General features: G+C 38.2%; 1 protein-coding gene across 11 annotated transcripts in view; it reads right to left on the reverse strand.

Moving 5' to 3' along the window:
* ARID1B (AT-rich interaction domain 1B) overlaps positions 1 to 14,649 on the reverse strand; it is a 398,476-nt gene that overhangs the window by 143,323 nt on the left and 240,504 nt on the right. For 6 of the 11 annotated variants that reach the window (XM_074333741.2, XM_074333744.2, XM_074333746.2 and 3 more), the window contains one exon: positions 13,754 to 13,795. The exons of the other annotated variants lie outside the window; for them this stretch is intronic. In XM_074333741.2, the coding sequence (XP_074189842.2) occupies positions 13,754 to 13,795 (42 nt within the window). The remainder of the gene's footprint in view (positions 1 to 13,753; positions 13,796 to 14,649) is intronic. 11 annotated transcript variants of the gene reach the window in all.

Here is a 14,649-nt window from a genome sequence, read left to right on the forward strand (position 1 = left end):
AAAGCTGACATGTACGATACATAATTCACCTTAAGAACTGTTTTCATCAACTGATGGGTTGTCTTTACGATGTGCTTATCAGTGTTCTGTTTAGTGTTAGTATCTAGACAAGGAGTTGGCAGCAAAGTTGCTGCTTCACTAATTACATTCTTTTCTGAAAGTTCACCCTGCCTGGGTGTCCAGGTAATTGCAATTAAGTCAGGAATCTGGTAATTAGAAATTCAAGTGCCCTGCCAGGAATAATACACATCCTCTTGATGTGCTGCCCACAAGACCTAATTCACTTGGAAAAGACAGACGCTGATGTGAAGTGGCGGTGTAGATGTTGATTAAGCCACAAGCACTGAAACAAATTTCTCCCCTCATTGTTCGCCCTAAAACCAAATGCATTATATTATCTCATTTAAACTCCTACAAATCATTTGGTGGATATGGAAATGCACAGGCAAAAGCACAATCACTAATATCCAAAAAGGTTGCTTTTTTCCTCACAAAATCTTTCCAAGACAGGGAGGGGACTTCAAGGCCATCAGGTCTAGCCAGGCAGCAGAGTGGGGGTATGAAGAAAAGTTAGGGTCACTTGTATCTTGCTAATCATTAGGTCCCCAGGCTTTCCACAGGGCCTAGCCCACTGAAAGTAATAATTGTTGACTGAACAAGTCTTAGAACCTGTTAACACTCTAATCCCAGAAAACTTTTTGTAACATAGAATAAACATTTCTTTCACTTACCAATGTGACTTATTTCCATTAAATGAATTAGATTCTGTCTTCAATCAAATCTCATATGTTACAGTGTACTACTGAATATTTACAAACAAATTCATTAAATAATGAAGGCTTTAGGAAGGAGAGCAAAAACAAATGCATAACTTTTAAACTATCTCTTTAAAAAGCAGTGACTTAGTTTGGCTGATTCTTTTATCTAAACCATTTTCTAGCTAATGGAGTAATTTCACCAATTTCTTTTATATTGGATACCACATAAATCTATTATATAACAGCTACTATAAATGATAATGTAAAACTTTCATTTATACAATTTACTATTTTCCAAGAACTCACATTTTCTTATTTGATTCTAAAAAGCTAAAAATATACAACTAATCAATATCTTTTTAAAATTTAGTCTTTCTTACGCCAAGAGATACTGTTGACACATAACTTTTTTTTTTTTTTTAACGCAAAACCATGTTTCTAAGCTGCAGCGCCTTTGGTTATAGCTCATTATGTTCAAACATGATGAGACATCCAGGCCAGGTGTCTAGGACCCTGCGACCTCTTTCCCACAAAAGTCACCAGCCCAGTCAAAGCACCTCCTCACACCTGCCTGTCTGATGCTCCTCTCCTGTTCCATGGCACTAAGTCTACTGTCCTTCAAAGCCGTATCACCCCAGATCACACTGCACTTCCTCCTTATGGAGTCTTGTGTCACAGTAACCATTGCACACTTGTCATGTGCTACATGGCCCCATTTCTTCAACTGCACTGGAAACTCAACGAGGGCTGGAACCACGTCTCACTCATCCTGGTGTCCTCACGACCCAGCACAGGGCGGCTGAGACAAGAATGTGTGTGCAATAGCTGTCTGCTCTCAGATCACAAGGCCTGCTCCTATCAAACACCACCACACCATCAAAAAGGGTGGCCTTCAGAGTGGCAGGAAATAAACAGCCTAGCGCAGGGATCACGATAAAGTAGTCTCTAAGAGATAGTTGCAGATAATACCTTAGAAAAAAGCCTGCTGTCATTCAGGCAGGCGTCTGAGCATATCTTAACTTCCTAACCCTACTGGAAGCACAGTGAGGGTTAGGGTAGAGAAAGCCATGGGATCAGATGGGACAGTGACATTGCCGCTTTAGCTTGCATGTAGGTAGGTGCTTGTCCTGCCATTCTACGCCACTGCTTTTCTTAAATGTGGTATAGTTCATCTTGTAGTCACACATTCCCCCCGAAAGTATGAAACCGTAAAATACTCCATTAAACTTCAAAAATTCTACAAAAGAAACAAATTAGTAATTTTCATGCCAACATCAGTAATTCCTCTGTAATTAAAAAAAGTATCCCATCCCGGTTATGGAACATATTGTTGTTATCAACAACCTTTCTAAAATTAATGTTTCTAAACTTTCATTTGATTCTAGAATCAAGTGTGGTAAATATTTATTACGTTTTTAAATTAAAATATTTGTCTATTTTCAAAATGTGGGGAAATTAAAAACATCACGAGGTTTGCTTCACATCTGCCTATTTAAGTTGTTGGCTCAACGGAATTCCTCCACAAAAGGACTCAAAACAAGTACACAGAAATCCTATGTAAAATACATTATTTCTTCTCCAAGTAATTCTGAAAGAATCGGTGTTGGCAAAGATAAATTCAAAATACTGTTATGTGGGTGCATAATTTTAAGAAGTAAAATTGAGTTAAAAAAAAGACAAAAGATAGTTTGGATTTTTTATACACCATATTATATCTGAGGTTAATCCACAGAAATTGTTATATATATATATATATATATATATATATATATACATATACATATATAATTTCTTTTTTTAAGTTTATTGGGGTGACAATTGTTAGTAAAATTACATAGATTTCAGGTGTACAATTCTGTATTACATCATCTATAAATCCCATTGTGTGTTCACCACCCAGAGTCAGTTCTCCTTCCATCACCATATATTTGATCCCCCTGACCCTCATCTCCCACCCCCTATAATTTCTTTAAAAATTGATAGAAAACTGAATTTCATAAGCACAGTTTCTCTTGATATATTCCAAAAATAGTCAAATTTCAATCTCAAAATGATGATTTTAAAAACTGTTAAGAAATTTTTTTTTTTCTTAGCACTTCAAGTCTATAAAACTAACCAGAATTGCCGGAAACTTCATTTTCTATAATTGGCATGCCTGTGAAGATTCCTGAGCTCTTAACCAAACATATCTAGAAGAAGGAAGAAGAAACTGAGATTATGAAACCGTCTCGAGAAGCCCGGGAAGCAGCAACACGGAGCATTCTCCAGCTCCCAGAATGGAACGGACGGCACAGGACGTCTCGTGAGCAATTCCTTCTCCTGCACTAGAGCAAAGCCTCAAGAGCTATGTCACAACATGAGATATAAAACTGCTGTCACGATGGACAGCTGTGCTACAGGTGCTCATCATTTATTTTCAATGTTGTCAGCCAAATACATTCTATTATATCCCACTTTCATTTTTCCAGACTGCTTTTCTATCTTTTTTTTTTTAAAGAAAAAGTTAAGGACACTTTTAATTCATGTAGAGAAAACCTTTTCATCCCTAAAATCTGACAGCAAATGTGAATCAAACGCTGGGAGGCAGAATTCTAAGATGGCCCCCAGGGTTCTCTGGTCTATGCACTCGGCATTATTCCCTCTCCTTGAGTTAAGACTGTGAATGCGACAAATAACACTCCTGCAATTATGTTATATTACAGGGCAGGAGATTGTGAAGATGTAATTAAGGTCTCCAAGCACTGATTTTGAATTAGTAAAAGATTGTCTGGGTGGGCCTGACCTAATCAGGTCACCCCTTAGGAGAGGTCTGAAGCCAATCTCCTGCCAGCACAGTGTTGTGGAGAGGGCTATGTGGCAGGGAATAGCCATGGGTGATGTCCAGCAAGAAAGTGAAATTCTCAGAACTAGAGTCACAAAAAGGTGAATTCTGCCAGCAACCACTGAGCTTCGAAGAGGACACAGCAGTGTGGCAGGAGCTTGTTGAGACCACAGCCCCAACGATACCTGGGTCTCAATCTTGTGAGACACTCAGCAGAGGATCCCGTGACTGGACAGCTGACCCAAGGAAACTGTGAGATAATGAAGAGGTGTGGTTTTAAGGTTCTAAATTTGTGGCAAATTTGTTATTCAGCAGTAGAAAAGGAACACATTAGCAACCTCCATTTCCTTTCAAATCTAACCAGAGGGCATCTGTAAGATTCTTGACTTTTCCTTTTTTCAAATGTTAGTTTTCTGTCTTTATCAAGAGTATTATAATTAAATTTAAGAAAGACAAAAAGACTGCAAGGAGATACTACAGTGAACACTAAGGCTTGAAATTAAAGGTAATTATTTACATTTATGTTTTCTTCTTAAAGCAAAATAATCGAGCAGCTGTTCCCTAGGGTACTTTGTGCAAGTTCTACAGGTGAATTTACATGACAAAGACACAAACAAAAAACAGTACTTTACCAAAACCGTAAAATAAGATACGTAAACTAATGATTATTCTCTAGTATATTGATTAATGACCCATATCTTTTCTAGTGGCACATTATTAGTAGTTACTTGTTATTTCTTAAGGAAATGAACCAGTTGTAAAGAAGACAGCAGAGGGAAGGCAGTATAAATGGTCTCCATGTCCAGAAACGCGCCGACCTGCCCTGGATGCACTCCCAAAGCCCTGGGTCACCTCCCCACACCTGCTGCAGGTGGGTGTGGAGGAGGCAGCTCTCTGGGGAATCCTCCTGCTCCTGCTCCTGCCAGGTGAGGTACATGCTCCCCAACAGCTCACTGTGTTTCCTTCTAGGCACATTTATGCTACACATTGCTCCAGTTTTAAAACCGAATAAAATATGGAACCAAGTGATGTACAAATGTGAAAGGAGGGGTGTTGGAAAAAACCCTCCTACACAAAAGATGACTGAACTGCTAAAACATCACTCAGCATTGGGTGTGGCTGTCTGTGGTAACTGTAAAAGATGGCTGGAGAGGGATGTACATGGAAATGTACACTTGTATGTTTTGTGTTCAAATAAAATGTATAACGTATGTACCCTTTTTAAATGATTTGTTTGAACCACTTAACCACCCACACCTGCATCTAGTATGAGTGCCATCTAGTAAGCAGCCAATTATACTGAGAGAAAGCGATCAGCTCCAACAAAACTTATTTGAGTAGCAGAGTGTAGCCTCTGTCTGCGGTTGACACCCATTCCAACAGGCATGCTTTGTTCTAGACAGATCCATTACCATTCAATAAGCTGGTTGGAAGCTATTCCCTGATAAATTCAGCTATCCTGGAGAGTCACACGGGCTCTGAGAAGCTGGACTGTAGGGAGATAATTCAACAATGTATGAGGGTCATTTTCTTCATTTTCAAAATTACAACTTCTGTTATTCAACCTGTATTCTCACTGCTTCTGCTACAAGACCAAACAGCACAGCTGGGGACAACACTTTCCCACATCATTATGTGGTAAAGTATGATGTGGCTGAAAGCTGACAATGTGTGCAAGGCCTCAAACTTCAGTTTGTAACAGTCCATTTCTGCAAACTACTGTTCTGACTGAATTTTCAAAATAATTACCTATTAGATACACAAAATCAAAACAAAAGCATGACATTAGCATCAAATCATATCAATAACTATGCAGAGAGCCACAGAGTACACTTTTGTGAAATACACATACAAGATTATATATGGCTGTGACAAAAGGAAACAATATGAAACAAAAAATACCACCCTTTCCTTAATTTTCCCCCCATAAAAATACCAATAACTAAGTGTGTGGCATATAAGGACTGTACCACCGATGCCTTAGATCCTGTCACTCAAGAATTGTCTGTACACTCTCTCCCCAATTATATTATTATATTCTCCCAGTATTATAAATATTCATTCTTTTCCTTGCCTTCCTCTGTCTGCATTAATTGATAGATACACAGGCACAGGGAATCTAGATACCTCTAAGCCAACACTCAAAAGATACAAAGCATGAAATCCAGAATTGTTGCGTATTACATTTCCGTATAAACTAAAATTCAGTACAAGAGATAACAAATCACAAATACTGTCACCTCAAATAAAAACAATTCCTTTAACAATTCTTTTTCTTAATATGAGAATCTGTTGTATATTCTCTTTCCGATTAGTATTGACTGAACTCCAAACTGCATTTTTCATTAATATTTAAACTGATAAAGCAAGCTACCTGGATCTAGTTTCGTTGTGCTCATTTCTAGCTGCTGCTTCAGTTTAAGGCACATTTTCCTTTATTTCACTTTTCCACAAGCCATAAAAAAACTCATTTCTAATTCATCCGTTCGTTCAGCTTAACCTCTCTTCTCAGCAATTAAAGCGCTATGCGCATCCCTCATCTATCACACAGCCAGCTAAATAATGCACCGCGTCCCCCGCTCATCTTTTATCATCCCAAATGACAGGTATTAGCATATCTCCCCAGTCAATTACAGTGCAGCAGAATAATCACAGCATAATTGGGCGAAAGCCACTCTAATCACCAACCCTGCAAACTCGCAGAATAAAAACTGAGTGGCAGTTCAGACAGGCCTTGCTCTTGTCCATGACTCCAGCCAACAAGCCTGGCAGATCTCCATTTCCTTCCTTTTCAAACTTATCCTTTTATGGAGGTCAACTTACCCATTCGTTCCATGTTAAAAAAGAAAAAAAGAAAAGAAAAATATACATACATGTACATGGGTGGGAACTATTTACAACACGCATATACATGTTTCACTAATACCTGTGTTTCTAGATGTTTGCACTTACTATTAAATAGCACATAATGAAAAATTCCACTGTTCAGAAAACAAAAAGGCATTTCATGAATCCCTTGTTACTAGAAGTTCTATTTCATGGCTCATTTTAAGGTAAAACAAAATATTAAACTTTTTATAAAGGTTACTCATTTACTATCAAAACTGAAGCCCTTCAAATGTCTACAGGATGAAGATATCTTCTGTATCATAAAGATCAGGATTCCTCTACTTCTTTCAACATTATTCATTTATTACAGGAAATATATTTTTAATGGAATATCTGTTGTTATTCTTATACTGCAGTAGCATACAATATATATTTTTAAATTATGGTGATATTAAGTACAGGTTAACATGTAACAGAAGCTTATACTTTTGTAAGGGATTAAAAAACAATAAGACAAAATAGGAATATAATGTGAAAAACTTAAACGAAGAAATTCCAAACTTAAGATACAATAATTTTTTTTTTTTAAATTCTGAGAAAGGTAAGGAAATTTGTTTGAAATTACTTTTAGAATACTTTTTATGAGTTTATTGACTTTACCATATTTAATGTGTAATGCCCTATGTAGGCCTATATCCAATTCTCATTTAATAGTATGTATTCATTTAATACTCCGTTCTTCACCTTCGCCTCCTCAACGACACAAAAGATCATTCTGAAGTGCAAATTTAATTTGGGGAAGAGTGGAGTGAGGTTAAGAGGAATTTCTTACAAAAACATGTAAGATTTCTTACGAAGCAGACAAATAAGTGCTTTAAACTGTCATGTGTAAGTACAAGAAAATGAAATTTTCCGTAGGATTTCATTTATTCTATCTCGATCACGTGCAGCATGAGTCATACTGTTCCCTGTACTTCCTTCTCCTTCCACACGTTTGTCACTCCTTTTCCAGAGGAAGTCCTCTGGCCTGGAGACAGAAGGCTTCTCCCGCTCAGCCAGAGGAAGCGTCACCACAGCTGGGCAAAGTGAACAGCAAGTCTCGGTGACCTGGCAGGCACACTGCGACACACAACGGCTGCACGGCCGCTTTGGCTATGCCAAATGAATAAATTACATGGCAAAACCCTCTGCTTCGTGATTCAGTAGCAGCCACGAAACCAAGGAAAGTATAAAAATATGCCATTATTGCAACAAAGCAAAGAAGATATGACATTCATTATTTTTATTATTTAGAATTTTGTGAAAATTTCAACCACAACTCTGTCGGACAATTCAGTCCTTCAATAAACACAAAGACTCTAAGGCAATTATACAACATCAAAAAGCCAACTGTCAAAAGACCAGAGAAAAAGCAAAATTTAGACTCAACAAATAGTGTCCCAGACTTTTTCTTGCTTCCAAATCCTGTTATTTTAAAATTACAATATGAAATGTTTTATTTGCATTATTACTTCAGGAACTCTGCATGTATTTTTCTTGGCATATCTTTGCAAATGTACCCACAGGATACATTACTTCAGTTGTAAAATGTTAATTTTATTGCTTATTGGGGAATATCTGCTACAAGTATTTATCAGTGATACATCTGGTATGCAAGTATTAATTCAACAGGTTTTTCTTTTCAGATCTCATTTATAAAAATCATCTCCTAATGTATTCTTTAATTCATATAAATGTTCTAGTTGGCTTTAAGCATCTTGCAACATATTGGCTCTTTCAACACTAGTCAGTTTGACATTCTCAACTGACTTGCAAAAATTGACATGGCTTGGGCAAAAGCCAGATTTCAGGCAGTAGGAGGGGAGGAGGAGGGTTTTCACCATCTGAAGAAACAAAACTGGCTTCAAAATCTGGCATTGGAGAGAACCTAAACCACACGCAATGAGAAGCATCCTTCATCCTCCCTGGAATAATTTCCTTGCTCCTTCCCAACAACTCTTAAGCAGCGTGATGTTTATTAATACGGTTGCAGTAACTCTGTGCTAAGGCATTTTATAGGCGAGCCCAGAAACATGCCGCTAATTATTTGTGCACATCCCAAATGAACAGGTGTTTGAGGGAGGGGATAAGAAGAATATATGCATTTTTATTATTACCAGAAAATTAAGTCCTTGAAAAATAGTGCCAAAATAATGTCCTCAGGAAAAAATGGGGGTCAGTCAAACTCCAGAATATACCAGTAAATAAGCTTTCTTTCAGCATAATTCCTCCTTCCCTTAAAAAGATCATTTGAGATCCACAGCACCTGAGGCCGTGTTTAATTCCTAACATCTTTTTCTACAAAAGAAAACAATATAAGTCTGACAAAAGAAGGCATGAATTGTACTGTATTATGCTCCCCTCCACTCACTTGGCTATATAATTTGGGCAAACATTTCAGGACAAAAATGCACTTACTAGATCTAGCGAGCAACGCCATGCAGTCAGGAAATCCATCTAAAAAGTCTGCCATCCACTATTACCTGACAAAGCATTTGGTCTAGAAGAAACGGAGCTCCTACCACACTAAGAACCACTTGGTCATGATAAAGTATTTCTGACTTTTCATATAATGTCCTGGAAAAATCATTTTTATAGGGGTACGTGGCTTACTGGGCACTTTCATGCCAGTTACCCTCCACAAACACCTTGTGATCACCTAACACTTCAAACTGCACACATACACATTCCAATTGGGATAAACAGCTTTTAAAGAAAAATAGTGTTTTCACTACCGAATATAGATCTAAAATGATGTAGGAGAGCCCAAATACAATGAATTGAACCACATGGAATTTCCAGCATCAGACCATTTGGGGCTGTAAAAATCACAATTCTGTAAATTCACTCTAACGCCTGGCTCCAGTGCTGGGAGGACTAACGACTGGCACTGCTATAGTTCTGTAGAAAGGGCACCTGTCTGGGGTGCAGACACTTGGATATTTATTCTGCTTTGCCACTAAATTGGGCCTAACATAAGTCACATTACCTCCCTTAACCTTCATCATTGTGAAGAAAGAAATTGAAATTAATATGTTGGGTTACTTTTCCTCTTTGAGAAAAATGATTAACAAAAAACTGACCCATGAATCAAAGGGTCTAGAATTAGTCCCAGCAACTCTAAAGGAAATTAGTAAAGGAGACTAAAAATGGTAGAAAATAAAATTCCCATACATTGTCTCTCTTTTGAAAAATTTTGCCTGTCTTTATTTCATGGAAAAACTTGTTTGTGGACAAAAATATTTATACTTTTTCCAAGATGATGAGAATAGCTTAGACTAGTAAACACTAGCAGGAAGAAATCAGAAACATAAATAAGGATAGAATTGAAGGTTTGACCTAATAAATCTATGAAAACCTGTAGCATCTGAGGGCTGCAAACAACCTTAATGATAACAAGAAATCAATTTCCCAACCTTGTATTAGGACTTAAAGTAAATAGGTCTGGTCACTTCCAGTCAAGCCGTCCTAATTACAAAAGAGCAGGAGAGAATTGCTGTTCCATATTTAATCCAAATTCAGAAATTAGGGAAGACCCCAACCACTCCCCAGTAACACTTCCTCACAGCATTCGAGACCTCTCACCAGTAATTCGGCGTCTCTTTCTCTCTTCATGGCATATGCTTTGTGCCTTCACAGTCTCTGTCTTTTCTAAATTTTATATTCATGTATTCTCTAAAGACACAGTTGAAAAAGAAGCTAAAGTAGCCTTTAAAAAGATAATTAAACATGACAAGCAAAACGGCATCAAAATATTACCGGGGAATATAAATAAAACATTCCCCCCAAATCTTTCCTAAATAAGAATAAAGCAGATTTGTTTTAAAGTCAAACATGTAAGTGTTTGAACCACCAGCAGATGGCAGAAGGAGAGACTGGGAAATTCTCTAACAAAAGAAGAAAACTCAACATGGATTCCCAACCACGACTTGAGAACTGCTGTGGATTTTTTTTCTCCTCAAATCTTTATTTCACAGAAAAACAGAAAATTATTTTGCTTTATCAATATACAGTCTATAATTTTAACTGCAATTCAATCACTGAAACAGTAAAGAATAACCTTAGTTTTCTACTTCTCTAAGGATTTCTAATAGATTTTCATTAATAAAAAATTTTAATGCAAACATAAATCCTTTATACTATAAAAAGTAATATGAGTTGATAAGATTATGTACTTGAAAAAGAAAATGTTTGCTGGTTTCATTTCAATGACATTGTTACCTTAAATATAGTTTCACGTAAGTTATATTCACACCCACTTAGAGTTTAGACAAATAAATTCACTAGAACACACATCCTGGTAAGGGGAGTTGAGAAAAACCAGAGTTAATGTAGCTTTACGAGAAAAAAAAAAAAAGTTTCTCAAAAGAAGATGAATCCATGCTTTCACTGATAAAAGGAAAAATATTTTAACAGGTAGAATCTTAGTATGCAAGACTAAACATTCTAAATTTGAAATACTATATTATAGCCCCCAGATAAATCAATGAATGAATGAACCATTACAAGACCCCGCCAGAAAGACCCCTAATTTCATGAGCCTGTTTAAAACCTTTCAACTCTCAAAATCCAATGAGACATGCCAACTCTGTGTATTTTTTATTTTTACTGAACAGAACATCTCTTCTGTTTTGTATTACTTTACTAGAACAGCAAATTCCTTGTTCTCGTGTATCTGCTTTAATCCTCACGTTTTTCTATCAATTGAAAAAATAGGCTGTTCTAATTGTGAGATGTATTACAGTGTTTCCCCGAAAATAAGACCTAGTTGGACAATCAGCTCTAATGCATATTTTGGAGCAAAAATTGATATAAGACCTGGTATTATATTACAATGTTATGTTATATTATGTTTTATATATTATATTATATTATATTATATTATATTATATTATATTACATTACATTACATTACATTATATTCCCGGGGGGAAACACGGTATATTAAAATGTCTTGTGTCATATGAACACTTGGAATCTCTACTTTCTAGGCCAGCTCTGGCCAAGTTCTATTGGAAGTGTCCTATACATACCCTGTGCCTCCATGGTAGCCGCTAGCAGCGAATGATAGACATGAAATCAATGACTTCACCTGCACAACTTGGTTAACAAAGATACTTAACAGTGAGATTAATTGGGCCCAACTGGTTGTCGGTGTCAACCAGAACCATTCAACTACCCAACAAGCATTAACAATGAATGTCTTCCTTCAGCTGGGTTCTGCAGAGCTACAACATAAAATGCCAGGCTAATACATTACCCTAGACAACAGGACATCAGGGAGAAAATCCCAGAATAGGAAAAAACGCAGTAGTAATATGTTATCACAGGTTTTTTGCTCTTAGTAACCACAATTGTTACACCATCTATAGAACTCTAACCAGCAATACTTATTTACTGTGGACCAAGTCAAGTCAACATGGATATAAAAAGATGAGACATGGAGTCCCTAAATGCAAATCTTGCTGGGGGGAGAAACATGCCACATAATGGAGCTGGGCCAGGCCGTATCATGCTGTTTTCCATATACAAAAGAAAAGAGAAACAAGTTGGCAGAAGAGAAATCCCAAATAAGTTGCAAAGCAGCAGGTGCGCTGCATGAACTCAGAGAATGAGCGCGCAGATGTCTGCCATACTGAGGCAAGACATCACGGAGGACGAGGGGTGTGAACTGAGTGTGGAGCGTGGGGTGAACCTGAAATGCAACAAGAGGCCGGGGAAGCGTTTCCAGGAGAGGTCAGGCTCAGAAGGGGGTTAAGGGCTCAGTACAGTTATGAGACTGTGCTCATTGGGGGTGAGAGGACCAGTAGGAATTTTGATGTTATTTTTCACTAAGGTATTTATTCAACCGAGATATGGATAAAAAGTTATACATAAGAGTAAACAAATTTAGTACTTGCTTTAAAACCTTATTTTTAGATATTTTAAGCTTAAACTTTTCTCTAAAATAACAATAAATTTTAGGTGCCTAAACCAAATACTAAACATTATTGCCAAAGAGGATAAAAAGTAATATTAAATATTAAGAGGAAATATTAAATATTTTAATTTAAATGTTAAGAGGAAAAATAATGAGACTAAAGTCCTTAAGTCTAGTCCCACCTCTGCTGGTAATGAGCTACGACCTTGAGAACCAAGGCTCCTTTGGCCTTCAAGCTCCCTCATCTCTGACATGGAGGAAGGCTAGACCAAAGGATCCTGAAGATTTCTTGCAGGGATGAAATTTTAGGACTCTAGGGAAATGTAGTTTCAGGAAAAGGCAGAAAGAGGAAAAATGTAGGAGGGAAGAAACAAAATATATAATGGGTCCTGCAACAGGGTTTTGAAGGAAAGGCCTCACTAAGTTTAATGTGCTGTCCTAGGATTCGGTTTAAAAGATGGGGGTGGAGGGGCCAGGGGTGCACTCTCCTTCCAGGCGAATTTACCTGTTTATAAGGCCTATACCTACCAACTGACTGTGAGCAACGTAAGGGCAGGAGCTGGGATTTAACTTGGTTGTGACTGGAACACAGGGATTCAATAAATATTTAAAGCAGGGATGACTAAATTATAAACCCCAAACAACACTCTGATGATATTCAGCAGCTGTATTTAAGCGCCCCCAAACTAGCTGGGGGATGTGGAATTTCAGTAAATCCTGTTCCACGGCTAATTCAAAGTTAAAAGTCAATTACTACTAAACGAAACTCTTGGTTTCTTGTACTATTTCTCATATTCTCCACAACAAAGAAAGAAGATAAAGAAAATGCTACCATGGCCTAATCTTTTTTTTTTCTTTTCTTTCTCCCCCCCCCCCCCGCCCCCACCGGTTCAAGGCGTTGTTTCTCAGTCTAGTCGTGTAGGACACAGCTCCCTGGCCCATGCTGGTGTTATGAGCCTTGTGCTCCCCCGGCTGAGGCAGCCCCTCGCCGGTCACCGGTCGGTCGCTCACAGCAGCTCATGGCAGCTCTCGCCGGCTGCCGGGCACTCATGCTGACTGCCAGCCACTCACACTGGCCACCAGTCACTCCTGGCAGCCCACAGCAGCCCATGGCAGCACAGTGCCAGGGAGTTCACAATCTTAGCTACAGAGGACACAGCTCACTGGCCCTAGTGGGAATCGAACCGGCGACCTCGACGTTAGGAGCACAGCACTCCACCCACCTGAGCCACCGGGCCGGCTTGTGTCTAATCTTAATAGAAGGGAAATCCTAAACTCCGGAAGATTTCAGAACCTCAACGTTTGATAAACAAGGCCTGTCGAGCCTTCCAATCCACCTAGGGGAGCTGGTGAAACCTACACAATAAGCTACATCAGACTACACACCTTGAGTCCAAAGGCGGTATCCTCCGAGGTCAAGCCTTCAACCTGAAATCATAAGGAAAAAAATGATTTAGGCACTATCAGAGAGCTCCTTTGAGTCTAGCCACAGACACCAGAGCACAGGCATGGCCTGGAACTAAGAGTTCTGAGAAAACTGGCATTCAATTCACGTTAGGTGTCGAGAGAGAGAGATCTGAGAGTCTCTTCAAGAGCAGGGTACAAATCCGGGTCCCTGTTCCGGATTCTAGCTTTATGACTGGGCAAACTTCTATCAAATTAACACATTTGCCATCATGCTGAAGTAGTGGTGTAAGATCCTTAAAATGATCCAGAAAGTTAGGAGAATCATCCTTCTCATTTAGATCAGAAGGTGTTGCATATACATTTTGATCTTTCGCTGACAGACAGCGAAGGGAAAGTTATGCTTCGTAAAGCAGTTTCATCACACTTGTGAAGGAGCTAGTCATTTCTTGTCCTGCTCACATCACAGTGGGTAGTCCTCAGCCTCTGGAATGTTGCAGAGCAAGAGTTCCTGAAAGCAATACTCAGGGAAAGGCAGACAGCGTCTAAGCAATAAGTTGTGAAATGATGGCAAAACTTCAAAATTGCCTGTCAGTCTCATGCATTAGAAGACAGCTCATTAACATGACTTTTTAAAGCTACACAGAACGAGACGTGTATTGATAATTACTATTTTTTAAACATAATTATTCAGTCTGGTATAAAGCTTTTAACTGACTAGTACAAAATGGCTATATGATGGAAAAGAACAAGGAAAGAAGGCAACAGAACAAATACGAATATTTTTTGAGTGTCTGGGGAAGACAGTGGGGGTGGGGCAGTAACAGACTAGCTGGCTTCACTGTTAGTTTTAAAGCTTTTAAAATCAGGCATTTGTA

The sequence above is a fragment of the Rhinolophus sinicus genome, chromosome 2 (genome assembly GCF_057876585.1).
Source record: "Rhinolophus sinicus isolate RSI-liver-muscle chromosome 2, RSI-T2T, whole genome shotgun sequence".
Lineage (NCBI taxonomy): Eukaryota > Metazoa > Chordata > Mammalia > Chiroptera > Rhinolophidae > Rhinolophus > Rhinolophus sinicus.